The sequence below is a fragment of the Syngnathus scovelli genome, chromosome 4 (genome assembly GCF_024217435.2).
Source record: "Syngnathus scovelli strain Florida chromosome 4, RoL_Ssco_1.2, whole genome shotgun sequence".
Taxonomy (NCBI): Eukaryota; Metazoa; Chordata; class Actinopteri; order Syngnathiformes; family Syngnathidae; genus Syngnathus; species Syngnathus scovelli.
In genome coordinates this window covers 11,876,445-11,904,207 of record NC_090850.1, presented here as the reverse complement: position 1 = coordinate 11,904,207, position 27,763 = coordinate 11,876,445, and the positions used below count along the sequence as shown (strand labels likewise).

The window sequence follows — 27,763 nt, the reverse complement described above, 5'->3', positions numbered from 1 at the left end:
GAAACACAAAACAGATCGTGTTAAATTTGATGAGAGACTCTTGGTAGAGCTTCTTTCCAAGTCTGCACAGAAGAGCAGGCTGAGACATGTCTGGTGGGCGGGACAAGAATGCTACCTGTTCAGCGAGAGTGTCTGTGATTGGCTGAGAGGATCTGTCAGTCAATGGCCAATCCCAGATTGAAGCAGTTCACCTGGAGCAGTGCATAGATCGACGAGGCCGGGTTTCGGTGCAGTACTCACCTTACAATTCACAGTGTACCCAAGGCCAACAGTTCAACATTCTGGCCATGAGGACAAGGATTTTCATCATCACTCTCCTGTACCTGAGTGAGTTGGCATATTTTTAAGGGACCACACCTGTTTCTGTTCGCGCTACTTCTGTAAAGCATTCCCCTTTTCAACGGTTATTTCTCATGTGAAATGCGTGTGTACTTATTGAGGCAGTCCATATAGAATCATAGAGCAAATTGTCTTTAAAATGTGGGGGAAGGACACCACCTGTACGTTTTTATGTCTCAACTTGATATAAAATGGTACTATGGCAATGAAATGGGGAAACGCCCAACATGGCTGTCTTCCCTTTTGCGCGATAAAATACCCAGGCCAGGCCGTGTTCAAAGTCTCGATATCCCTATATGGTGAACAATTTAAGGAGTCCACCTTTTTGTGAGCCTAAGTACCCCATCTTGCTCACAATCTGTACAGGGAGTGCAAATACCAGCGTAAAAAAAATTGTGTTAAGTTTCAATTTCTGTGCTTAGGTGAAAGGAAAACAAACTTGCAGTTAAAATTAAAAGGTAAAAAGAGAATTGTTTTACTTGTGTTTCGATCATTTGACACTGCTGGGTGGGGGTGGGGGGGGGCACAAGATTTTCTACCTTGTTAATTCACATTTGGACAGCTAAAATTTGAGGATAAAAACAAATATCCTGTTCTGTGTCAGCAAAACAAATTAACAGTACAGAAAATACTAAATTTGTAACTGGAAAATGTCTCTTTACTTTTTCAGATTGAGCATAACATTTTTGACAGTTGAGATTTTATGATGGCACAAGATGTCACAATTCTTGTAGCCGATGAAAGAATTAGGGCCACTGATGAGTAATAGCTTGCATTTTCTTCTGCATCATATTAATGGATACTCCCTGGTTTGTTATTTTAGATCAGATTCAGTTAGAATGAAGTCCGAAGTCAACAGAATCTCAAGTGTGGCGCGGTTGACTTGAACTCTTTATTTACATCTATTTATGTAGAATTTGAAAAAAAGTAGCAATCCCGTTTTGACCAAGTAAATCGTAAAACTGTTTGTGTTCTGTTTTCAAATGCAAAGTGTAACATTTTTGTTTTGCTTATTTTGCTGCCTGAGGAGGAAGCTACTGAATTCACCTAGTGTGCATTTATGTATCATTGTAAAAATGTTTGCTCTAGTCGTGACTGTGTTTAAAAGCAATAATGTCTGTTTTGACATCATTCCAGTGGTGGTGGGCATTGGCGCCTTGGAAGTCAGCATTGCACAGGATGAGTACGAGTATGCCAGAGGTGACAACGTAACGCTGCCATGCTCATTCGAATCCGAATTCACCAAGCCACCACTGGTGGTCATCACCTGGTCTATGGAAGGATTAGAAGCTAATGCTGATGAGGTTAGTTCTCTTTTGTGTTTGGATTTTACTTACTACTTCTTGGGTGATGGATAATGGAAAAGGCTACCAGTTTGCTACACCTCAAATTAAATTGTAGTATTTTATTTGTTAATGTGAAGAACCTGATTGTACTAATGATTTCCTACAAACATTAGGAAATTGTGTACATTTTCAAATAATTCCTTGAAAATCACATTAACCCGTTGGGGTGAACTATTTTTGGAATAGGCCTATGGGCTACTCATGATGGGGAGGGGGCATACCTGGTGCCCACAGACACCATGTTGGTGACCCCTATAATAAAGTGTTTAGCTAACTTCAATTCCAATCAGCATTTTCACTGTATCTGTTCATTTATTTATTTTTAATATCTATTCTGGTGTCTTTGCACAATGTCCAATTTGTGAAACAGTCTCAGAATATTCCTTTCCTCTTATTGTTAACCGTATAGTTCTCCTACAGCAGAGAGTTCTTCCACTTCTTAAATTGAGATGTACTTCTCCTCTGTACATCGTCAGCAGATCGTAGCACCACTTTAAAAAAAAAAAAAAAAATTACGCCCAAAAATGTATTTGCTCCATTGGACTGCAGATGGTGATTAAATGGACCCAAATTGAGGTTGATTCAATCCAGTAAATAAACAATGAATTTAAAAATGTACTTTTCATGCATTTCAAATGGCCAATAGTGGTTGACTTTGAGCCAAAATGTGAAAATTGATAGATTTGAATGGTTTTGATCATTGATGAAATTTGGAAATGGCTAAATTAGATACAAATCAAAACCCTGGTTCAAATAAAATGAAGCGTGGTGGACCCAAATGGCCAACAATGTGATCAACATTTCGATTTTATTTAAACAGAAAATGGTCGCCACTTATTACTCTGCTGGTGCGTTGACGGACATCAAAGAAGTCTACAAAAAGCGCGTTTCAATGGACGTAAACCTGGCTACGGGAAAGGCCGACCTGCGAATTTCCTCAATCACACTTGCGGAAAATAAAGAATTTGAGTGCCGTGTCCAGATCCCGGGCGACACGGAGGGCACACTTTTCGACAGTACTCGCTTGGTGGTTCTAGGTAACATTTTTCATTACATGGAACATCAATGTCCAATGATTATTATATCATGTGACATTTCTGTAACTGTGTTGCTTTTAGTGGCTCCATCTAAGCCCATATGTCAGATCCAGGGGAAAGCACAATACGGCCAGAACATCAACCTGACCTGTCACTCAGAAGAGGGCTCACCACCACCCACCTACGAGTGGAACAGTATTAATGCACGTAATGTTCCTCATATGAAAGACCCGAGGACTACCAGCAGTAAGTACACGATACAAGTTTTACTGTTATCTTAATATCACCTGTATGGCACAAATAATAATGCCAGGAAGTGTAACCATCTGTTTCTTTCTGATTGTGTCTGTCAGAGGGTGGCATCCTGTCTCTATTCAACATCACCAAAGAGACATCAGGATACTACACCTGCATCTCCAGCAACAAGATTCGCTCTGCCAGCTGCAACCTCACCCTCACAGTCATGCCACGTAAGAAACTCCTTTGCGCTCCCTGCAGTTTTTTTCTTTAGATTTTTTGCCACACTGCATCATTTTCATATCCTTTTCTCTTTCACTTGTTCATCTTCCTCCCTGTGTGTGTAGCGTCCATGAACATCGGCTCCACAGCAGGAATAATCGCTGGAGTTGTCGCCGCGCTGATCATCCTGGTTGTCGTCATCTACTGTTGCTGCTGTCGCAAGAAGAAAGAGGAAGAGGATTATGAGATGGGGTAACGTTTGCTTTACCCACACACTAATTAGCAACTCGAGGTTAATCTCGTACCATACCAACTTCATTTAAAGAGCCCTTAGAACTTCTAAGAATGCACAGACTAAACTAAAATATAATTGTATTGTTTTATTACATTTATAAAATGTCTTTGGTGCAGATCACTATAGATATGTTTGTGTCAGTGAAACTAATTGGATGGAACAAATCGGGCTGTGAACTACCAATAAGAGGACAAAAGTATGCTGAATTATTGAAAGATAAACTCACTACGCCTTTGAGGTTGAATATGATTAATGTCCCATTGCAAATAGTTGATGTTAGATGGGCTGGCTCTTGCGATTCTGAAGGCCCGGACAGATTCCGTAAATTGATATTGCATGACAAAGAGGCTGAAATTTTTTTCAGAGTTCAAGGGGAAGAGCGTCCCGGCAAAGTGCCTGACAGGAACGGCGCTGAGAGGTCAGTCGATAGACACATTGATGACGAAGACGAGTCCAGCGTGACGGCGCCTCTTCGGGAGGGGGACAAAGGACGACGTGAACGTGACCAGAGCCCACGCAGGGATCCCGACGGTCGGCGTAGCGACTACAACGATCGTCCCAGGGATTACGACGATCGCCGCAGCGACTACAACGATGATCGCAGGGATTATGACGATCGCCGTAGCGAATACAGTGACCGTCGCAGCGATTACACCGATCGGCGCAGCAATTACACCGACAACAACGAGGACCGCCGTGGGCGCTATGACGATGATGACCGCTACGCCGATGATGACCGCTACGCCGATCGTACAGATCCCCGCGATAAGTACGATGATCGCTACGACGATGAGAGAAACAGAGATCGCCATTACCGTGATAACGACCGCTACGATGCTCGGGACAGAAGAGACAAATAAATCTGACGGGTTCACTGATAATCTTTATTGTAGGAACTGATTATGGATGAGCTCAAAAGGAGGGGGCACTGTCATTTTTATCGCCCACTTTCCTGGGCCACGTAAAATATCGACAACTAGAAATAACTCATGACATCCAACTTGTAACATTCATTCTTTGCAACTACCCAAGTTAGGGTGGAAAGTTGTGCAGTTCTATAAAAATTTCAATAGGAATTTGAGATGGGGGATTTTGGAAATGAGCCCTGTTGTGAATGAGAATCTGCAAGTAATTGATGGCCTAAGCAATGTCTTTTGTATAAATGCAACTCAACTCACTTCAATATACGGTACTACTTCGTTGACACCAAGTTGCCACAAGACGGAGGCAAATTACTCTTTTTTTTTTCAATACAAACATTTCAATTAATTGGATTTGGATTTACTGGTAATCTTGGTGTCAAGGAACTACGAAGAGTTCAGAATGCTCTGCGACAGTCTTGCTTCATCTTAGTGTCAAGGAACTGCCCCTTTCCCCTTTGTCCTTTAAGTGTAGCTCTGTGTGGTCTACCTCTACTTCTTGTAAATTGTCTTGTCTATGGCTTTCTCTTGCATTTCCATCCTTTTATAGAGTGTTTTTCCTTATTAGGTTCACGGGTGCACTTAATATTGGATATGAAAGCTTCTGGGTAGTTAAATCAAATAACAGCTGAAAAACATTGAACAAAACGTTTCAAATATGTAACATACCTTAATAACCTCTCTGGGTTATTTTACTTAATTTAATTTGTATTTTTACTGTATTGTGATAATTGCCCCTTGCCAAACTTTGTCTGTTGGCCTATGTTTATATGAAATAAACGTTTTATAGTTCAGCATTGGTATGTTTTCCATATGTCACATGAGTGTAATGTTTTGTAAAACTATGTAAATTCTATTCCATAATGCCTTTTCGCAAGATGCTGCTGTACTAGTTCCTTAGACCTTTATTCTGGAAAAAAAACAAACAGAAACAATAATGCTCTTATTGTGAAAAGCTTTACCAGGAATTGCTTTTTATTAGTTAGCTTGCTGCTTGGGGTCCCGTTATTTGCCACTTTCTCGCTGCACCGACGTCCGAAGTTTGTGTGCAGGAAACAAGTGGCGTCCAGGATGAAACGAAAGAAAATAGAGCGCAATGTCCACTTGGATCAATTGAATTTCACTTATAGCGTCTGGAACAGGATTTTCATCCCGAAATGGTTGATCTTGATCACTTTTTTGTCAGGTAGGTGGAAAGAACGAGCAGGTTCACACGTCGAGTTGTACGGTTGGTTTACTGCCAGATAGATTGATGCATGCAGTAATTCGTTTCGGAAAACAAAATTGCTCATTATTTTTTACTCCGATGGTCATATTTCAAGTTGTCGGTGCTGCACATAGCCACGATCGACCCCCCCCCCCCCCCCCCCTCCTCCAACCCCTATCTTGCAGTGATTTGAAAGTCAAGAGATGCATCTTGAAAGAAGTTTCCTTCATGACCAGCTACTTTTGCAATTGACTTAAAATTAAATCATATGTTAATAATCCGAATTGGGAAGAGTGGATTAGAAGAGTTGACTGACTAATGACAGGTTTATAGTTCCCTAATTTCGGTAACTTGCAGAGTTGCTGAGGGGATGGTAAGGAAGTATTCTGTACTCTGAATGGAATGACAAAAGATACTTTTGTCCAGAGACTCACTGAAAATAAAAATTCTCTTAATTTGGCACAATGCGGGAAAAAAACTTGCACACAAAATCTTACCTCTTTTATTAACATGCGATTAAGTGCTCATTGTGAGAGAAAAAAAACTAACAACACAACAAAAATGCTAAATTAACAATACCATTTAAAAAAATGCACTTTATATGTACATTTATGTTCTTTAAATTAGATGAAGAATTTCTGAACGGCGGGAGCTGGTGGTGTTTACTGTGGCACACTTTCACCTCATTCTTGAGGCCAAATTGCCAATAAAAATCGCATGATTATTATTCTTTTGTTTTAAACGCCATAGATGGGGAACATCTTGCTTGCCCTTATTTTGAACTGGTTGCTTACCATTCTACCAGGCATTAGCCTGGAGGCTTTTCCTGCTGGATTTGACATGAACTTGGCTATTTTTCATTTATTTTGTGTCCCAAAGCACCAAATATCTTTATACTGCATAATTGCACAAGCTTGCCAAAACCTTTTGCTGTTCGCACTCTGAAATCACTTTGCCAAATCCTGTCCTATTGGATGCCTGATTTTATGTCAGGTCAACATTGTTCCTAATTTGAAAACTATTCAATTCAAGGCGGAGCACAGAAGATATTTGCCATGGTTTGTCGAGTGTTAAGTGCAGTGTGAAAATGCCTTAAGGCCTAGACTGACCAGACATTTGTTTTCAAATGGTCTGATATGAAAATAAATAGGCATCAAGGAAAAAAGTGAAACTACTTCATACATGTGATGTCATGTCTGTGTGCCACCATCAAGACAGAAATTCATAAGTATTTTGTCATTCGAGTCAAAATTGCAATGTTTATGCCACACCCTTGCAACATTCTTAACCCCTCTTCTAATATTGCAACAGGATACCCCCACCCTCCACCTTCTTCTTCTGCTTATATGTTTTCTCCGGGAGGGATTTTGTTCTATAAAAGTAATAAAGCATGGGTTGCTCTCACGGGTGCTTGATCCTGAAAGAATATGTCCTCTGTCTTTGTTGCTGTACTTCCAAGAGAAAAGTCTTTCTTTAGGATTTCCATTTTAGTTTGGTTTGGTCTTATAAACATTTCTTTCGTTCTAAAATAAAGTTCCACTACGGTAGTTTAAGAATTTGGGTGGGAGTAGGGTGAGATGGAGGTCACATCTGTTGTCAGGGATATTCTCATCTTTCACAGTTCAACAATTTAGCTTAGGAGTGAAGTTCTGTCACTGGGATGGTACACTTCAAGATACTTCTTTTTGTACACTTGACTTTTACAGTCTGGGATCCCTGGACAAAGTACAAACTGTTGCCTAGGAGTCCTATACAGTGGAATGATCTCTCAGAAAGACTACCATCCATCTAGCTGTGATTTGTTTGCTTTGGGAATGATTTCTCCCTTAGGGAATGGAAATAAAAACAATCAACTGTCATGACACATTTTTTTATTGTAACACTTTTTTTTTAAATAATTGAAGTAATGTTAAGATTCTTAAGAGTGTAAAAAAAATTCCCAAAGTGATCCAAAATACACAAAAGTGAAAATATTCTCTTGTACAGGTGCTACAAAGTTTGTGAAGTGGATTTTCAGATTTACCAGTGTGTGTAAATGAAGCCTGTTATGGTGGGAGTTTTCAAACTGTTCATACCATGAATGTATTTTATGTATTGATTTTTTTAATAATGTTCCAGAGGTAGTTTGAAAAAGTCCCGAGAGCTGTCTGTGTTTTTCCACATATGTGCAGGTTCCCCCCTGCAGCATGCACCTGCACACACATGAGAGTATCAAACTAGTGATGGAGAGAGAAAAAAAAACAATGATCATACTGTACATACTAAATTAAAATTGGTACCGTATTTTCCGCACTACAAGGCGCACCTAAAAACCTCAAATTTTCTCAAAAGCCGACAGTGCGCCTTATAATCAGGTGCGCCTTATATATGGACCAATATTGAGCCACTACAGCAGGCGTGTCCAAAGTCCGGTCTGCGGGCCAAATGTATATATCTTATATATGGAGAAAGTTTTAAAATGGGCCATTCATTGAAGGTGCGCCTTATAATCTGGTGCGCCTTATAGATGGACAAAGTTTTAAAATGGGCCATTCATTGAAGGTGCGCCTTATAATCCGGTGCGCCTTATAGTGCGGAAAATACGGTACTTAAAAAAACACAAGTGCTATGGTGATGCTGAAGTGGGAATTAAGTTAACACAATGTGAGTGCAATCCAGTGTGAGACAGGAGACAGAGGGCTAATCGTGGTGAAGCAATTACGTTCGCACCCTAACCCACCTGATCCTTGGACCTCGTGTTTTCACAGATGTTACTGGGTGTGGATTGTAAGGGTTCTTTAACATTTTCGTTTGGGGTGAATGTTGCTACTGAACTGCTGGGTTCAAACTCCTGGCCATCATGTGACTCCAGCCCCCTGCAGCTTCAGGCTCGAAAACAACAACAGGGCTGAGCGAGTTGCACCTCAGCCTTGGTTTTTATCACATCAAACTGCACGTTTGCCAGATGGGTTTTGTTTTGTATTCCTGCAGTTTTTAGACACAACATCTCATTTTCTGTGGTTGTCTGTGGAAAGCTAAAGAGCACGTTTATTCAAGAGTGACCCATCATTGTTACTTCTTGAGCATGTTGAGTGTAAAAAAAAGTCAACCTTGCCGTTTTTCTCCCGCAGGTTTCTTCCCGCAGCAGTGCAGCGGAATCCACGTGTTAGTCAGAGATGAGAAGAAGTACGCCATGTTGTTCCAGTCGGTGGTCTTGCCGTGCCAGTTCAACAGCGTGTCCACCCAAACGCCGATAGTGCAGTGGGTCTACAAGTCATACTGCCGGGACCGTACGCGGGATTCCTTTAGAGTTTCCGACAGCCTGAGCGGAGGGCTGGTCGGGGCCGGACTGATGAGAGGCGGAGGTCACGAAAACGGGAAGAAAGAAAACTACCTGGACTGCTCGGACAGCGACCGCACAGTGCGAACCGTGGCCTCCGTGTCTGGTTCCTCCTTCACGCTGTCAGAATACTACAAGAACCGAGATGTTTCCATCATCAACAGTGAGGAGCGCACACACACTTTCCCAAATCACACTCATACTATAATGACATGAACTCAGACCGCTCTTGTTCTCTGGGGCACTCTAGCTTCCACTTCCTGGATCGTGCTTGTAGCACCAAATTGCCCACTAGTAGTTTTACTAGCTTCATACAAAAGCATGACATTTTCTGAGTACCATAGGACGATTTGGGCACGACGAGTCCTACTACTACCTCAAGTGACATGGTAAACGTTATATATATAGTATATATAAAAAAAAAAGCCTTACTAATTTACACAAAAAGTGTACTTTGGTACAAAAATGCCATACAGTTGTAGAAACCTCTCATTCGACTTGGACACTTTTTTTCTTCACCAGTAGGACAACTACATGTTACTAGTATTGCAAAACTGTGCACTAGTTGACTACTAAAGTGAAAGAAATTACCAGTGAACATCAAGCACTTTTCCAATTGTACTAATAGCGCACAGTTTTCAACTAGTGTACAGTTGCCTTGTTAAAATATATACAATAGTTCCACTCATAACCTAAAGTTCAAGTACACAAAAATGTCACACAGTAGCCTAAAAAACATTACTAGTATAGTGAGACACAGTCGGTCTACTAGTGCATGGACTATCTTACTAGTGGGGACAAAGAGCACACTGGTACTGTTACTTGCATTTTTTGCTTTGAATAGTGTTCAAGGAAATACATGTCATCAATCCTTAGATTAGATACAAAAAGTGATTCATGGAGGTCGCCCACCGTAAGCGGAGCATGTCAGGGCCGCTCTGCCTGCTTCCTCAGCAAACAGGAAAAGGAAATCAAGAATACAGCCCGTTTCCTGGCTGTAGTTTTTGTGTCTGAGCTCCTACAATAGGCTTGCATTGTCCTGTGTGGATAGTTCTTCAGCCAAAATACACCAGCCATGAGGCAAACTCATGCAAAGCTACTTGGATATCCTTGATATGCATCTGAGTGCACTAGTAGAAAGTCTCATTTATAGCACTTTTTCTCCTTTTCTTTTTTTTTTTTTTCACTCATAGGACAACCTTCCACCTCAAATAGTCTTATGGACTGGAAAGTGTAAACTGGATGGATAAATGTGCAAACAGCTTTCTCTATTTTCTTCACAAGCATCTTAAAAAATGATACCAAGTGATTTTTTTTTTTAAATTTCCACTATTTGTGTCTTGCAGAAGCAGACCTGCGCATTGCAGAGGTCCAGTGGGGTGACAGTGGCGTGTACACGTGCAAAGTGGTGATAGCTGATGATGTGGTGGGACAGAATGAAGCCTCTGTGGAGCTGCTGGTTCTGGGTAAGATGCTTTCGGAGAACTGTGTGAACCTCAGAATCCAGGTGCCACACACGGATGTGTTAGTGTGTCCTGTTGCCTCTTGTTGTACAACTGAATAAAACCCATCACACACTAAATCGCCAACTATTGATTGACAGGTCTTCTCCAGCCTGTGTAAGAAATAAATGCAGGAGCCCAAATTGACAGTGTTGCATAATGTGGTATTCATACGTGGTCCTATTCAGCCCCAAGAGAACAATAGAACCTCATTAATAAGCCGCTTTAGAACAATCAGTGGTATTTCACGGAAACTCATGGTCCCTTGTCAAAACAACTCACTTATTTTTTGTTGTTGTATCAAACCTTGGGCCTTGTTTGTGTTTACAAATCGGTCTAGTAAATAACAAGTAATTAAAAAGTTTTCATGGGATTCAATTGACCCAAAGTTGTCACGGTTGAGTCAAAATGTACAGATTGAGTTAAACATTATTGTATGAATATGCTAATAAGACAGAATGATTAGAAATATTATTAGATATAAAAAGCTGAATCATGTGTTTGAATTCCCTTAACGGGGTCTTATAACATTTTATACTACATATGTGTTGTGTGTGTGTGTGAGTCTGCAGCTTCTGTGAGTACTGTAACTCTATTGTGTGTTGTTTGTTGCACTTACAGTGACAGTGTACTCAATTTATGTGCAATTCTAAGTGTTGCTATAGCAACCGTTGAGAGCCTTGGTCCTCATTCATTCTGAGGCTGATCCTTTTGTCTGTCTGGCACTTGAGGACTTATGTGTATGCACAAGAGCCCACATCAGCACGTCGCTGCTATTTGAATAACGCCACATGTCGAGTTTGGCCTTGCAGATCATAACAGAGTGGAATCACACCATGACAAGATTTTCCTTAGTAGGCCTTAAATATGGAAATCTGTGAGCTAAAATGTATCTCCTTGTCTCCGTGGCACGGGCAGGGCATGTGTGGCGCTTCTGTTACCATAACAACTGTTGAGGCCTCTGAGGATGGTTTAGAGGTTTCTTTGTTTTATGAACAAATGGCCTCACTGGCAATAATATGGGGATTATTTCATGACAAAGAGGGGTCAGAATAATGACTGAAAAAACATTCTCAGTGTTTTTTTTATTTTTTTATTTGTGTTTCCAAAGCCACTTTGGCATTCCCGAAAGATGCTGACTGAGGTATGGCCATGGTGGTCAGCTGGGACCAAGCTAAGCATCAGTACTACACATTGGGTATTACTGGTGTTCATACTACTCCAACTTTGGAGCATTGTCACTTTTCTCTCTGCTTCCGCACACACAGTATGTCAGATTTATACCTCAAAACAAATAAATGCTCCATTGGTTGATGTATACACTACGTATAAAAAGTTTGAAGACAGTCAGATCAAGTCCAGTTTCGTGTTCTTCTGAAATTTCACACAAAAGGAGAATATCCCTTATTTTGTGCGAGTAGTGCATTTGAGGGAATTAGACTGATTTTGCACAATTCTAAAGTGACAAATAGGAACACTTCATCATCCTGAATTGATAACTGGAATGCTCCAGCTAAGACTGCCAAATTCCCACCTGGCCTGTATATATGCGGACAGCCACCATATTTGCAACTCTGCATGTAAAAATATTCACTGCAGCCGTCATCACTGGAGTTATTTTCGCAAATCAAGCAATCAAACTGCTTTAGTTATATTTTAAGTTCGGGCATTTTGAAATTTGAGTGGAATGGTGCATGCTAAACCTTTTTCACTACCTGTCTGATGAACTCACATTCTGTCGGCACACTCCAGCCACATTATTTACACCCGTAAACTCTGATGTGATCCGATGTTTCGACTGTATTTACAAATATATTCATGGTCATTTTTATGAAAAGCAGCAGTACAATTTTAATAAAATATTTTCACATTTTACAGGTAATACAAGAAAAAACACTAAACAAATTTTAGTAACAATAAAAAATCAAAACAATCTTTCCTAACTGTCGACATCTTTTATATTGGATCGCAAGCGCCTGTATGGGTGTACCTAATAAAGTGGCAGGTGATTGTGTTCAAGTGCTTCTATTTCTCATGGTCTCAAGGCATGCTGCTGCTGCACCAATAACTTTCTTTGAGGCAGAATTCTTGGTTACCTTCACCCCATTCCCTTTCCTCTCCTCTTCACCTGTGCTCTGTCTCTCACCAGGTTTCTCAGGCGTGCCTGAAGATCTGCTTCCTGGCTTTGAGTTGAAGATTATGCCAGGTAGGGGCATAATGTACTCCGCCCCCACCCTCACCTGCTTCCTTTCACTCTTACTAACACTAACTGTATGCAAACTGTATGTCTGTGCTTACTGGGCAAACAATTGTGTTTAGTAGACCTTTGTCATTGATTGCTTGCATTGATAACAGGTCAATCTAGATCTGTTAATATCGATCATTTTTACAATTGATTATTCTTGTGATTATTCCAGCGATCAATTGAGTACATTTATCGGATTACATTTTATTTTGGATTGAAGTATACTGTAGTACCAAACAGTTTTTTACTCATTAATCTTTATTAACCAATTATTGGTGTTTATTTTTAATTGTTTAGTGATTTAGAATAAAACAAAGCTAAGCATCAGTTTAGCAATATCACTCAAGAAGGGGGATTAATTCAGTCAAATTTTTTTGTTGAATCATTGAAATACGTATATATTTTTTCATGTTCCTGTACTTAAGCACCGTATTATTAATCAATCTGGGCGTAACGTTGCAGACTTATCAGTATAAGTAAAATTTTTGCAATTAACTGCTTGTTTTTTCTGAACACTTAGTCCTACTGTACTATTTGAAAGTTAGTTATGATAGTGATACCTGGAGAGTATTATTTTGAGGTGGTACTTGTCATAATGTTTGAGGAACACTTGTTAAAGCAATTGATGGATTTAGTAATAGTGGAGAAGTTTTCCAGTACTGCACTCACTCAAATGCACTCAGCTTTTGGTGCCCAGATGCTGGGAAACAGCTATTATGGCGATTCAAGGTTTATTTATGTTTGTGGCTTACATACTATCTTATTGTTTGAAACGCCCCAGTATAGGGAGGGACGTTTGTTTATGTGACATTAAGTATTTAATCATCACACAGTGCTGTTTGTGGGCCAGTTGTATACAGTAGATGACATGAAGTTACTGGGTCATGCAGAATGGTTACTGGAAGCTTATCTTTTCAGTGGATGTGTGTGGTAATGCTTTTAAACGAGATCCCATCACAAGTGGATTTGTTGAAACAGCAGCGGGAACTGTTGCTTTCCTTCCTGTAGCTAAATCAGGTTTCCTCTCTGTGTATGTGTGTGTGTTTAAGGAGATATTGTTGAGTTCACAGAGAATGTTCTTATCAGCCTCCTCCTTCCTTTTCTGTCTCCACTCCAGAGACATGGTGTCAACATGGAGATACACGTCTTAATTGTATTTTAGATTATTAAGACATGGATGGCCGCACATTTCCAACAGCTCAACCGGAAGAAATCTGCCAAAGTTTTAAATATTTCAAAATGTGAAAGAATGGGCTTACAAAGGGGTGGGAAATTCCCAGAAAGTAAAATGGAATTATACTCAGGAATATTGCAAATTAGAAACTTTCTATGAACCATCACCAAGGAAGCAGTTCAGGATATTGGTGCTCAAGAACATCACAGCCATGTGATGGTGAGAGTGGCTGGTCTTGAACCAAGGTGCAAGGCAATGAATTCAACCACTTGGCCACCGCTGGAATTTTTTGTTGCTGATACACTTCACTTTAAATTTGATTTTTTTTCCCCCCTGCATTGATCCTTTCAGCATGCTCGCAGCATTGTCAACCAAGTGGGTAAGGTTTTGGCTGACCCAAGGCCCCTGTGTTCAATTGAAAAGTTTCTTTTGAGCAAGGCACTAATGTCCCATATTTTTGTCACATTTTCACAGTGATTGTAAAAAATATGCCAAAATAATTAAAAACACTATAAGAAAATGTCTCTGTTTGCTCTTCCAGAATGGGTGTTTGTGGCAGCCGTGGCCCTGGGCAGCGTGTTATTCCTTCTGCTGCTTGGCGTGTGCTGGTGTCAGTGTTGTCCTCACTCTTGCTGCTGCTACGTGAGCTGCTGCTGCTGCCCGGACACATGCTGCTGCCCCAAGCATTGTGCGTACCGTACAAACACAACAGAAAGAACCTTCAAATGGATATCCAGGATCTCAAAAGGCTGCAACAATTCCAACTACTCAAGTCATTTGTTTTCTAGTATACGAGGCCGGCAAGGGGATAAAGACGGGCACCTCCACCCTGCAGTCACCTGCATATGCGCCATGCTTTGTTTCCGGTGTCCCAGCAATGGTGCCCATTGCGCCGCCTTCGCTGGTGGAAAAGCTGTCATCTGTCCCTCCTTCAGATAGTAGTCTACTCACAGCAGGTAAGTCATTCTGACTTCTCAGTATTGGATTGTAGACAAAATAAATTTTTCGGTTCAACCCAAAATTTTAACTCAAAGTCCAGTGTCCCAAACTGTGATGTCATGCTAATTCGACCACATCAATCATCAGAAATAAAAGTAAAAACATACAGTGAGAGAAAAACAATGAAAATCTCCCAGTGCTGATAGGGTCCAGTGTTTATGTCCAGTTCCGATGCACGCTGTAGGAGCCCCCTACCGGTTGCCCTCACCTCAGGACCAGGACTCACTCAGGGTTCTACAGTATGTAGAGAACCAACTGGCTCACTTCAACCCTGCCAGGTCCACCAATCACCAGTGTAAGCTTCAGAAACCCGTTCTGTGGCTCTTCCTGTCCATGTGAAATCAATAGTTTCTTCAGCATGCGCGTGTATTCCTCACAAATTGCATGCTATGTTGGAATACGCATCTCATTGTTACTTGTTAGGGTTACATGCATGTTTCAGGATTCATCAATTTCGCCTTTTCGGCAGTTCTGACATCCAAACTTGCATGTCTGCTTGGCTGGCAGAATGTTTTTAGCATCTCTCATCAAGCGCTTGTATTTCTCTCTCAGTTGTTTCCATCCATTAAATCTAATATCAATTCTTAAATGTGCGTTGACTGTAATGCTATTTTATCTTCCCGTTCCTGTGTATCAATCTAGCTTGCGACATGTCTGAGCTGAGTTCCTTACATGAGGGAGAAACTGCTTTTCGCCAAACATTCCGGAATGTACAGAAGAAAGCTCTTCCCCCCATCCCGGATCATGATCCTCAACCTGAACCCAGACGATACCGGGACAACCGGAGCCCAGAACCACAGCGGTGCCGTGACAACCCCCCTTCTTCACCCCAGCGTTATCGTGAGGACTCAAACCGCAGCCCAGAGCCACAGCGGTTCCGTGACGACCCCCCTTTGTCACCCCAGCGTTATCGCGAGGAACCTGAATCCAAGCACCGTCAATGTGCAGAGGACTCATCCCTGCCACGCCGCTACAGCGATGACCCTCCTTCCGCTTCTCAGTCTCGCAGGCACATCCGTGATGCTCGGCAACAGAACCACAGTGAAGAGACCCGTTACAACAGGTAAGGCCAAGCAAACTTGCATCTTATATACTTTTTAAAAAATATATATTTAACCTTTATTTACCCAGGCAAACAATTAAGAACAAGTTCTTATTTACAACTGCGGCCTGACATGTACATGTCCAAACTTAATTCAGTTGATGTTGCTAAAGCAATATTTTTATATTAGACATGGCTTTAGCTAGCGCACAAAATCAGCAAACAGGTGAGTTTTTCAGAAAATAACAAGATAGCTTCCCCAAATAAATACCTACAATGTCCTCACTTTCTTTTTCTGTTCTGCCTTGGCATGGTTTTGTATTTGCAGATGGAACCCTCGATCGGAGCACCTGGAAAGAAAGACCTACCAAACTGCGGGACGGACCGGTTCGCTGGATGAGCTGGAAGAGTTCGCTGCCACTTACAAGCAAAGAGGACGCAGACAAGCAGAAAAAAGGGAGGATGAAGGCGACGAGCCAGAGCTTCGGCAATTCAGTCGATATCCTTCGTACCGGCACGGTCGACCGCAACACAACTATGAAAATCGCAATGAGATCGGAGACTGCAGTGACCACGAAGAACGACCTAGAGGAAAGAAGAAAAACAGACATGACATAAGTCCACTTCCATCGCCTAAAAAGAGGCAGGGCACCTGGGGCAATGAGCGGCCTGCTTCACCGCCTCCCCTTGCGAGTCCACCATCAACTTCTTCTCAAGAGAAAGACTATGACAGAGCTTTCCTGAATAGCCTGTTGGAGCGTAAAGCTAAGTTACGAGGAGTCAACCACGGGAAGAGCGGCTCCCGGGGAGAGGACGATTCAGACACACCCTCAAAAGGAAGCTCGAAAAAGAGCAGCGGGGAGTCCGGCCGGCACTGCAGCAGGTCACCTAGCAACAGGCCGCCTGAAGCTGATTCACTGGCGCCTTACTCGGATACAGAGCGAAACAGGAATGACAGACCCTCTCCACGGCCACCATGCACTCGCTCACCACAACCTCATGCTCCTTCCCCGCTCGGTCGGCGAGGGGAGACCAGAGACAAGGCTCGCAAAGTGGTGAGTTGTAGTATTTGTTTGGGACGGATGCTGATGCTGCAAACAGGGCATAGCAGTAGAAAAGACACAAAAGTTCCACTTACTGGAGATTAGTTGGTGACCTTCTTTGCTTCTTCTTCTTGCTCTTAATCACTTGCTGCATATCTTCCAGTAGACATGGCACAGCATGGTATTAAACTGAAGGCACGCGACTTCAAATACAGTATACGCTAAAAGGATACACTGCGAAATAGTTTGTATTTACTGCAAATAATGTGTCTTTGTTCATTTATCCTTGTCAATCATGGAGATATAGTGAGAGGAAGAGCAGTTGAATTACCCTCTGTAACCACTTGTGACATTTTTGTTTGGTCAAACGCTATGAGATTTTTCATATGTGCCTCAAGACAGTAAAGGTCAGGAAACACTGCTCTACATTAAACTTTTTGCCTTTACAGGTCAGGTTTGCATGCGACTCGAATGAAGACTAGGTAGAATTTTCTGCTCTGCATTCAATTCCTCCATCCTCACTAACGTCTCCCCCCTTACAATATTGGACAAAACTCGCTTCAACATCAAAAGTTCTTCTCCAAATGGTATATTTACCAGAGATAGCGAAAGGTTTAGTAGCTGTGAATGGTAATGACAGAAGTTGAAGTGCAGTTTGTCCTCAGTTCTGCTTTACCACTATAACCTTGTGTGGTCTAACCTAGGCTTCATTCCGATATTTTCATGTAAACTCAGTTGTACTGTTTTCATCCTCAGCACGGGACTCTTCTCAGCCGGGATTCCCTCATTGTGTGATCGTCTGAAAGAGCCTCAGCGCTTGGAAGGGGAGGACTCTACAACCATGTGATTCAATGGGAGCTACAGCACGTACGTGTGAGCTGATAAAAGACTCACTGTAACTGGTACATGAGAATGGAGACAGATGACACGGATATAAACTAAACTGCTGATGTCATCAGTGCTTCATTTGTCACCAGTCACCAAGCATACGTCTCAGCTGGATTAATGTGGGCTTGGTGTGTGACCTGGAAAGTCCCCTCTGGCAGGACCACCCCACAGACCTTCCTTCTTTTAAAGGGGGATGGAGACCAGTGAAAGTAGCTTTATGCCTCCGGCATAATGAGCACATTCATTTTTGTTCGATGAGATAACTACCGTACAATATAAAGAGCGGGGATTATGTATGTGATGGCAACATATGTTAACTACCAAGAACAGACATTAAAAACTTTTGTAGATTAAAAAAAAGAAAAACACTTCCATTCAATATAGTAGTCTACACAATAAAACAAGAAATAATGTACAACAGATTAAACTGCAAAATATAGCGGAAAACCTCAAGTAATCAACGACTATCCTAAAAGGTTTGTAGTTTCCCATAGATGCCACAAGATGGCGGCAAAGCACTTAATTGTTTCCATTATGACTGTCCTGACTAAATGAAGCTCCTCCGTTCCCAACATAGTTCCTTAGCTTCAGTTATGTTGAACTATCTGTGCCATCTGTGTTTGAATTTGAATTTCTAATGATTTATTTTAAAATGAAATTTTCAAACATTAAAAATCAGAAATACCAAAAATCTGAATGTCTTAAATTAAACCTCTTAAATTCAAATTTATACCCAGAAAGGAGCATTTAAATTCAACTTCTTGAATTCAAATTTATTCTCAGAAAAAACGCCACAGAACAAACGTGTGCCTCTTGAATTGTAATTTTTTTTTTTTTTACAGAATCGTGTTGACTATAAATAATGCAATGTTCGGTTATGTGGTATTTATGTAGCATCTGTGTTAGAATTAGAATTTTACACTGGCGATTTGCACAGATTTTTAAAAATCTGTTCAAATTTGATGTGAAACACTGTAAAAAATCAGTGTCAAACTCAGTGGCACTAAAATACCAACGATTTCACGTAATAGCATCCATCCATCCATCCATCCATCCATCCATCCATCCATCCATCCATCCATCCATCCATCCATCCATCCATCCATCCATCCATCCATCCATTTTCTGTAGCGCTTGTCCCCATGGGGGTCGCGGGTGTAATTCTGTAAATAATATTTAATGTAATTCTGTTCAAAAGTCAAACGGCACGGATATACTGTACTGGTGAATTTTCAGCAAGTAACAGGCAATAGATTCCACACAGAAAACAAATTCAGCGAATCCCAAATATGTGGAGGAACATAGTATCACCAAATACAGAAATCTGTAGCCTTTCAACATGGAAAATCAAAAACTATAGAAGTAATACAAATACTAGATAGAGCTAAATTAACAATACCAAATAATGTGTGACGTTGACCTCAAGCCGCTATTGGACTCTTCTTTGTTTTAAAGCTACCACACTCAACACAATCGCTCAAACAACTAATTGACCAATCAGGTCAGTTTAGGAGTTTGTTCTCCATCCAAAGGCATGCAAAGTCATGGCAACACAGAGAAACTTTGCACTGTCTGTTATGAGATTTACAAGCATTAACGTGACCTTAATAAGGGTTTGGACTAATACTGCTGACTGCTCCCTGACACAACGTGACCTAAATTATTTTTTTCATGTACAGCATTAATTCATCAAGTCCCTATTAATGAATCAGTAACGTGTCGACTCTCTGTGTAAGTGCAGCTTCATTCCACATTAAACGTTGTGAAAATTGGATTCTTGAGTTTATCCCTTTGTTGTATCCTCTAACTGAGTGCAGCTAAAATTTTGAATTGAGGGCTGGTATTTTGATATGTGGTCACATGAATAAGAATTATGTGTTTGACTAATTCAGGAAAACCTAATTTTGCCTACAGGGTAAATAAATATTGTCTTGTTGAATATGGAAAACCGTTTAAGCATCTCTGTTATCCAGCTTGAGGTGAATTTATTAATGTTTACTTTGACCTCACTAGTTAGACATAGCAGTGACTTAATGTATAAGGATGTCTTAGATACTAGTGCACCCTAGTCATTTTATTAGTAATTTTACTATGGACCTTAAGATGGATATCAAGGAAATTCAATGGCTTGCTATAGGTTAAAGGTCACCCCTTGCCACTTCTGCGTAAACGCCTACTGCAGTAGCAGTCAAATGTCAGCTTTGATGGAATCTTGTGCAATGGTGGAATATCTTTAGGTGAATGGGGCGACTTTTTTAAACTTTTGCCTAAGGAAACTATGCCAAGTGTGACTCATTTCTTTGTCCATTGTTGCAGTGACAAGCTGCCATTCTTCAATACACAGCTGGAGTAAACTCACATAGCAGTTCTGTCTGCTCAGCTTTGGATATTTTTAGATAGCCGTTTAAGCATTTATTCAATGTCCTTCAGCCATGTACTACTGCATTTTTGAAGGGTGGGTTAATCTCGAAAACAGTGAAAGAGTAAAACTACATAGGAATGATCATACATACTGAGGATATGGACCAGAAGTCATACAGAAGCCAGTTCATAATACGATAAAAGTAGGCAATCATTGTGGGATTATTCTTGACTGAACAATATACAGTATTGTGTGTCCATTGAACATAAACGGGATGTAAGCTGACATTTAAAAGAATCCCTTTTATGTTGTCCGTGTGTCTAATGGGAGGTAAAGCCAGTGACCACTCCATTCATGCTTACAGATTTTGTCAGGAATGCAGTTGAGCAACTCCCTACACAAAGTCTTTGTCATCGTTCACCGAACACATATGAATACAGATTTTTTTTTTTTTTTTTTTGTAGGAGAACAGGAATCTCATCAGTAAATACGTACAATTTAAACAATTAAATAGGTCAAACTGCATTGCCTGACACCTAGCAGATGGAATTTCCACCCTCTAGAAGGTAACCAACATATCGTATTGAAAACAAATCTCAGCTTGTGTTAAGAATACAAAACAATCTGGACTGCATAGATTTGGAGACAAAATGCAACCTATACTAGAAATGGCAGAGCATTCGTTGTTCTTGTTCTGGTTTACACTGACACCTAGTGGCTATGCTGAGAAAGGGGTGGCTCAGTAATGGAAAAAGACTCCGGTTAAAGGAGCTGATCTAATGCTCTCCATAAAACTTGGGAGAGCTAACAAAAAAGAACTGAGAAGAACGCAAGTAAAGGTAAATAGCTACTCAAGCATGTTGAATAATAAAAGTGAAAATGGATTTTAGAAGTACAGATATGTGTGGGTTTTAGAAAATGCTGGTAAAAAATAGAGGTATTCGCTCAACTTCTTCAGTGAAAGTTAGAAAAAAAGGTATTCAGTGAATGTCCATAAGTCTAAAAGGAATTGGGCCTGTTAATACTATACAATGAGGATTTAGAAAACAAAAAAACAAACAAAAAAACTTTTCTGTACACTGTTGAGAGAAGATTTTGAATCAGGAGAGATTCTTTTAACATTAGTAAAAATATTTTTTAATACAACTTAATTACCGTAAAAATACGAAGTTTCTTGACGTAGCATAAGGTGACAATCCATGACGTCACACAGGAAGCGTTCACCTGTTTCGGGGCGTGGTCTACTGGCTAAGATGTGTCTTCACTCCATTCCCATACTCGAACTTACAAGAGGTCCCAACCAGTAGTTGCTGCTAAATACGCTTTCAAAGGAACCTTAATAGTACTTTTTTTTCGCAGTTTGTTCCTTTATTCTACTCTTTTTGGGGGGGTTTTAAACTGCGGCGTTTTTACATCATGCGGCGACTATTAGCCGCCGCCATCCTCTCGTCACTACTGAAAGGTACAGAACACTTTCTGTTTTCACTATGTTGAATTCGAATAATGCCTTATTTGTTTTATTACTGTTTCATTTCAACTAAATATGGTCAAGGAGTGAACTTCCTTTCCCGGTTCGGGCAAAGTTCACATTTTTTTCCCCTCATTGCACGTGATGTGATATAGTGTTTTATCCAATCATGTGGGTCCTTCTGTAAATTTAACGGATCTAATTTAGAGTAAATGTAATTGTTGCATTTCTTAAGTGTGTTTGTGGTAATTATTATGTTTAAATAGAGAGAGTCCCACGATAAATTTGAAATAACACATTGGGAGATTACTAGTTTCATCCCACCCACATTGATGTTTGTTGGCTGGTTTCACTTCCTGTGCCTTTGTCTGTGTCACCTGTTTTTCTGGTTGGGCCACTGTGAGGTGAGATGAGATGTGGTAGCAAAACATTCATGGTTGAATTCTTACCTTACTCCTTTTATTTTGCTCCTAATTGGTTATAAAAGGCCAAGGATTTTTAGGAAACTCCATAATTTAAAAAATTTAATGAGAATTACTTGGAGTAAACCAGGGGTGTTCCAAATTGATTGCTGTGTAACAATACAGAGCGAGATAATTATATTTTAGATTAATCAGGACAAAATTAACCACATTTCATGGCAACTTTAATTCACAACCATGACCCACCCCCCCAAGGGCCAGTAAAAGACATGATACTATAATATCAAAGCTCTCATTCAGCTGCAGTGATATTTAACTGTCTGTGGCATTTGTAAGGTAACATAATGTAGTTTGGTGAAATACACAATATGTAGTTCTCTTAGTTTTATGTTTTGTTTTATATTGAACTTCAAATGGGAGTGGCAATAAACAGCAATCAGGCACAGTTGTTTTCTTATATAGATTGTAACTAGGAATGGGCGAGTATTGTATCGGTATTGTTACCGATAGTTGCCTTATTTGACGTTATCTGCACTTTTGGTGGTCGTTTTACGTTCAGGAACTGGAAAATTAGAAGAACAGAAAATAGACATCAATTCCATGCAAAATTGTGATCATGGATGATCTATAGGTCTTTTTTTAAAATTAGCTATCATTAACTTTTAGGGAAAATGGCATGAATGTACTAGAGTTATTTGTATTGTTGACCACTCAAGCGTCTGAAAAAAAAAAAAAATGGTATCAAGCTCCTCGAGACGTTACTCAAATTGTAGCTCAGAACCATGTGGGCAAGGAGGGCTCTCTTCTTTGCATGATGGTTCTGCCTTTGTGCTTTATCTGTGGCAGACAGATTAGCCACACTTTCTATTCATCTGAAGCACTATGCATGGTGACCTACTGTATGTAATTGTGTGTTCCTCTGCAGTGTCACTGTGTATTCAGGTGATCGTCTCCGAGCAAGAGCGCAGCACTGCCCTTTTTGCCAATGTGATCCTGCGCTGTGACTTCAGTACATCTGCAAGCCTCCAGGATGTACTGGTCACCTGGAGGTTTAAGTCCTTCTGTAAGGACCCCGTACTGGAGTACTACTCCACATGTAAGAGATGCCTTTTTTTTTTCTTTTTTTTTTTTTAACCTGTCACTAGGAATGTTTTACACTATGTTCCTTGTGTGTAAATTCAACATTGACAAGTGTAATCATTGTCACGCATGAATCTCTCATTAGCGTACCAGTCGGCACTTCAGTTGGGCCAGGATCCTGCTAACGACTGTCCGGATCGCCAGCGCACAATTCGTACTGTGATCCAGAAGAGAGGAAACAATGAGCCCATACGCGGCGCAGAATACCGTGATCGCAAGATCTCAATCCAAGACAGTGAGTTCAAACCACAGCATGTTTTGAGAATGTATGCTGAATAGAATAATTCTTTCAAGATTTTATACCATACAGTAACTGGATCAATTACTGGTACTTGAGTAATGCCAAAATGTCCCACTCAATGCCTTTCAACTTGGAACGATGGTGTGTTTGTGCAGAGGCTGATCTGGTGATCAATGAGGTGATGTGGTGGGACAACGGTGTGTACTTTTGTTCGGTTGATGCCGCTGGAGACACCACCGGAGACTCTGACAAAGAAGTCAAACTTATTGTTTACCGTAAGAACACTTTGCGACATATTATGAGGTGTATTTTGGTCATAAGTACTGTTGTGTAGATTTGTGAGATGTGACTCTTCCTCCTCCAGATTGGTTAACTGTGCTCTTCATTGTCATCGGAGCCTTGCTGCTCATCATCCTACTGGGCGTCTGCTGCTGCCAGTGTTGTCCTCAGAGATGTTGTTGCTACGTGCGCTGTCCCTGCTGCCCGCAGCAGTGTTGCTGCCCGGAAAAAGGTAGTTGGGCTTGGAAACAGATTTGAATTGAAATTGGCTAGCAGGAAGCCATTTATTCACAAGCCCGATCTATGATTACCGATTAAGTGTAATTCTGCAGATCATGTGAAAACTGATAACCGTTTTAGAAGCGCCGTCATGCTTCAAACCCATTAAATCCCTGCCGGACTGATTTGTTGACCCATCATTAATATAATTTCAGTTGTTTTAAGGTAATACTATTCTTTGACTAGATTCCTGATTGTTTTATGTACATACAAAAAAACTGTCCACAGAAGTCATTCCTGTGTTTGTAGATGTAGAAATCGATTGCTGTGTTTGTCTTCCAGCGGTAATGCAGCATCGTATGATGAAGGAGGCTCGGAGGGCCATGGCTCCGTGGGTGGGAGGACAGCCTATATATGGACCAATGAGCCAGGTTTCCTCCTCTCAAATGAACCCACTGCTATATGCAGGTACAACAAGCACCGTAAGATATTTTAGATGTTGCAATTTGCTATATTGAGATGGGAATTTGTCCTAATAGGCTCCATGTCAGGGAAGAACGTACCTTTAAATCCCATGCCACTGCCACCACCCCAGTCGTCGGCTTACAGTATACCGGCCCCGAGTGTCCACGGCAACCACACGCCTGCCAAAACCAATCACATGCTTGACTACATGGAGAGTCAGGTGAGGGGGTTGGACATGGCCAGTCCGCTGCTTCAGGTACGTACTGTGCTGTTAATGTTCTTATTGTCGCCACAAACAGGCAAAAATCAAAGCCTCATGTGAACCTAAATATTTCTTTGGTGATGAATTTATCCAACAACCCAGTATCCTTAACTTTTTCTGAGTTGTGTATATTTATGACGTGGTAACTGGAAACTCATGACCGATATGAATGAACCTGTGTGTAGAATCTCCTCTTTGTTGGCATTGACCTTCTTCCTTGTTTTTTTTTTTTTTTTAATTATCTTCCCGTCATCAGGCTCAGCCGCCTCCACCTCCCCACATGACGCAGATCCCACCTGGCCCTCAGCACCAGCACATGCCTATCAGTGTCCCCTTTTCCGCCGGGCCTCCCAGCATGATATCTGGCCTTGGTGACGTGTCCTCAGAGCGCCGCGTCATCACCCTCCCGCCGATACGTGAGCCGGGGCGAGTGCCGCCTCCTGCACCCAAGACTCGGCCTCCGAGCTCCAGCGAGAGCAGCCACGGCGGTTTTGGATCCCGCGGGGACCACGGGACGCCGGGTCGGCGCTATCCCTCACCTACTAGGTCCAGAGGCATCCCGAGGAGCTACAGCGAAGAGTCACTGGATGGGCGGCCGCGTGGTGGGGCACGAGGAGGCATGAACCGCCCTCGATCCCGTTCCAGGGATGATCTCTTTGACAGCAGGTCCAGAGGAAACTATCCCCCATCGGGAGCAGGTCGGGCAAGAGGGTCCTGGAGCTCTGATGAGGACAATTATCGGAGAGGAGGAGGAGGAGGAGGAGGGAGGAGAGGCGGAGGAGGCTGGGGTGAGAAACCTCCCGGCTACACTGAGTATGAGCCTGGAAACAAACCAGGACCAAGAAGGAACTACTCTGTAAGAAAAACATTGCTTTAATTTAGTCGCAATTAATTACAAAAAAAAAAAAAAAAACAATCTCAATCAGACTTCTCACGCAGAGAAAAATGAATGTTAAATGTGTCTCTCTCAGGTTAAGAGCTCTCGCAGTGGCACCAGTGTCGTCATCTGAACGGAGCTGTGAAACGCCCTTTGAACTCTTTCTGAACGCACGCGCACCTCACTTGAACTGGGAGTTGTTAGCAGCCTTGTTGTCAAACTCCCGGTCAATCTGAAAGACCTTATTAGCCATTGGGATTTGAGAAATTTGTGTTGCCCAATACGTGTTCAGAAAATATATAAAAACAAAAGTAAAATATTGGACCTCATGTGAAAGCATCACACCCGTTAGCATAGAAATAAGGGACCTGCCAGGGAATGTAGAAATGCTTGAAAATTGATGGTAAATATATGAATATGGAATCATCAATGAAATTAGAATGTTGCTGAATGTTGATGTCCTGCTTCAATGGAAAGATGCTTGAATAGTTAGTCAATAGCTTTGATATGCAGCTTAAGGTACGTTCTTTTTCCTCACTATTTTGAAAATCTAGCCCACTAATAGAACAATTATGTCCTACTCATGTTTTTGTTTTTTTTATCCCCCACTCCTACTCTTACATTTTGCTCACTCGTACTCCTTTAGTAACAATGGGTGCATGGACTTTAAGCTGGATATCAAGGATATTCTCTCCATAGGTATTCAAGTTAGTCTTTTTAGAATTTATTCTTTCCAGGAAGCTACCACCTTTGGCTTAATTAATGCAAAAACAACAATGATGATCTCTTAATGGCCCAGTAGCACTGGTTTACTACCCAAATAGTGAGACTGTTACATTATCATGAAATAATTTAAAATGTGTTTGAATTTTTTTTTTTTTTTTGCCTTAATTTTGTACAAAATTATCCCTGTGAAAAGTGTTGAAACACAATTAAGCTTTTTTGTATAATTGCATGTAAAATCCATTCGGGTGAGTCATTGGCATACAATGCTGTGGGACATCATTCTGTGGGAAATCTTCCACCATTGTAGTAAGGATTTTACTTGTCAAAGTATTGAAGTATGAATTTTCTTTTTTTGTTTGTACATTAACCTTGGATAAGACAAAATAAATGTAATTAAAGTGATTCTTCAATATTTCTGTTTGAGTGCATAACTCATAAATCAAAATTCACATCCATCCATCCATCCATTTTCTGAACCGCTTAGTCCCCACGGGGGTTGCGGGCGTGCTGGAGCCTATCCCAGCCGTCATCGGGCAGTAGGCGGGGGACACCCTGAACTGGTTGCCAGCCAATCGCAGGGCACACAGAGACAGACAACCAATCTCACTCACACTCACACCTAGGGACAATTTAGAGTCTTCAATTGGCCTACCAAGCATGTTTTTGGAATGTGGGAGGAAACCGGAGTGCCCGGAGAAAACCCACGCGGGCCCGGGGAGAACATGCAAACTCCACACAGGGAGGGCCGGAGGTGGAATCGAACCCGCACCCTCCTAACTGTGAGGCGGACGTGCTACCCAGTGCGCCACCGAGCCGCCCCTCAAAATTCACAAATAAACTCAATTTATTTCTCAATTTGCATCAAATGTAAAAATCTACATCCATGTGATAGACCTCAAATGGTTGTTTTTTTTCCTCCCCAAAAATAAATATTAATCCACCAGAACCTGAAGGAGAGTATAGTAAATCAATTGGCTGTTGTAAATATTAATGCAGAGAAGATGAGATTTTTTTTTTCTCAGAATGACGAGTTCTAAAAATAGATGTTGAAAACATTTATAACATCAACACTAATATTTTGCGCAGTGACGCAACTAACTGAAAAGTTCAGTTCACTATTGGAAATAAGATTTATAGTATATAGTGTCAGGCTAATATTTATCATAAGCCTTTTATTAAAGCATGCCAATTTTGCCTTGTACTGAAACACAGACACCCAACAGGTTTGTATCTCTAGCGTTCCATGAGGGTATTCCAACCATCCATTTTTTTTACCGCTTGTCCCTTCGGGGACATTCCCTCGAGTTTAAATGTACCTTTAGTCATTTAGTTAATTAAAATGATGTAAATAAATTCAAGATTTTGAAAAATGAGGTTGGATTTTTAATACTTTTTTTGGGGGGATGAAAACTACTGTCGTATACAAAATGACTCATTTGTAGAAATGTCCTCATTCTTGCAATGATGAGTGATACGAAATGTTCGAG

General features: G+C 41.1%; 3 protein-coding genes across 7 annotated transcripts; all 3 read left to right on the top strand.

The window, feature by feature from the left end:
* The first annotated feature begins 159 nt into the window (after positions 1 to 159).
* Positions 160 to 5,190, top strand: gpa33a (glycoprotein A33 (transmembrane), paralog a). Its single transcript, XM_049716984.1, has 7 exons — positions 160 to 327; positions 1,477 to 1,643; positions 2,506 to 2,722; positions 2,804 to 2,968; positions 3,076 to 3,192; positions 3,307 to 3,433; positions 3,841 to 5,190. Exons 1-7 carry the CDS (start codon positions 288 to 290, stop codon positions 4,334 to 4,336), a joined length of 1,329 nt encoding a protein of 442 aa, XP_049572941.1. The 5' UTR covers positions 160 to 287; the 3' UTR covers positions 4,337 to 5,190.
* A 133-nt stretch (positions 5,191 to 5,323) lies between these two features.
* Positions 5,324 to 19,589, top strand: LOC125966638 (immunoglobulin-like domain-containing receptor 2). Of its 5 annotated transcripts, XM_049716974.1 has the most exons (11): positions 5,324 to 5,582; positions 8,714 to 9,085; positions 10,269 to 10,388; positions 12,574 to 12,630; positions 14,385 to 14,531; positions 14,632 to 14,799; positions 15,009 to 15,137; positions 15,485 to 15,905; positions 16,213 to 16,939; positions 17,377 to 17,409; positions 17,684 to 19,589. In XM_049716974.1, exons 1-10 carry the CDS (start codon positions 5,468 to 5,470, stop codon positions 17,407 to 17,409), a joined length of 2,289 nt encoding a protein of 762 aa, XP_049572931.1. In that variant the 5' UTR covers positions 5,324 to 5,467; the 3' UTR covers positions 17,684 to 19,589. The 5 variants fall into 5 exon arrangements, with proteins under 5 accessions (XP_049572931.1, XP_049572932.1, XP_049572930.1 ...); XM_049716975.1 differs by lacking the exon at positions 17,377 to 17,409 and having other exon boundaries at positions 15,027 to 15,137; XM_049716973.1 differs by lacking the exon at positions 17,377 to 17,409.
* Positions 19,590 to 21,402: 1,813 nt separating this feature from the next.
* ildr1a (immunoglobulin-like domain containing receptor 1a) lies at positions 21,403 to 26,688 on the top strand. The gene is made up of 9 exons (XM_049716983.2): positions 21,403 to 21,639; positions 22,993 to 23,163; positions 23,293 to 23,442; positions 23,604 to 23,723; positions 23,813 to 23,959; positions 24,289 to 24,414; positions 24,486 to 24,667; positions 24,930 to 25,529; positions 25,645 to 26,688. Exons 1-9 carry the CDS (start codon positions 21,594 to 21,596, stop codon positions 25,681 to 25,683), a joined length of 1,581 nt encoding a protein of 526 aa, XP_049572940.1. The 5' UTR covers positions 21,403 to 21,593; the 3' UTR covers positions 25,684 to 26,688.
* The last annotated feature ends 1,075 nt before the right edge of the window (positions 26,689 to 27,763 follow it).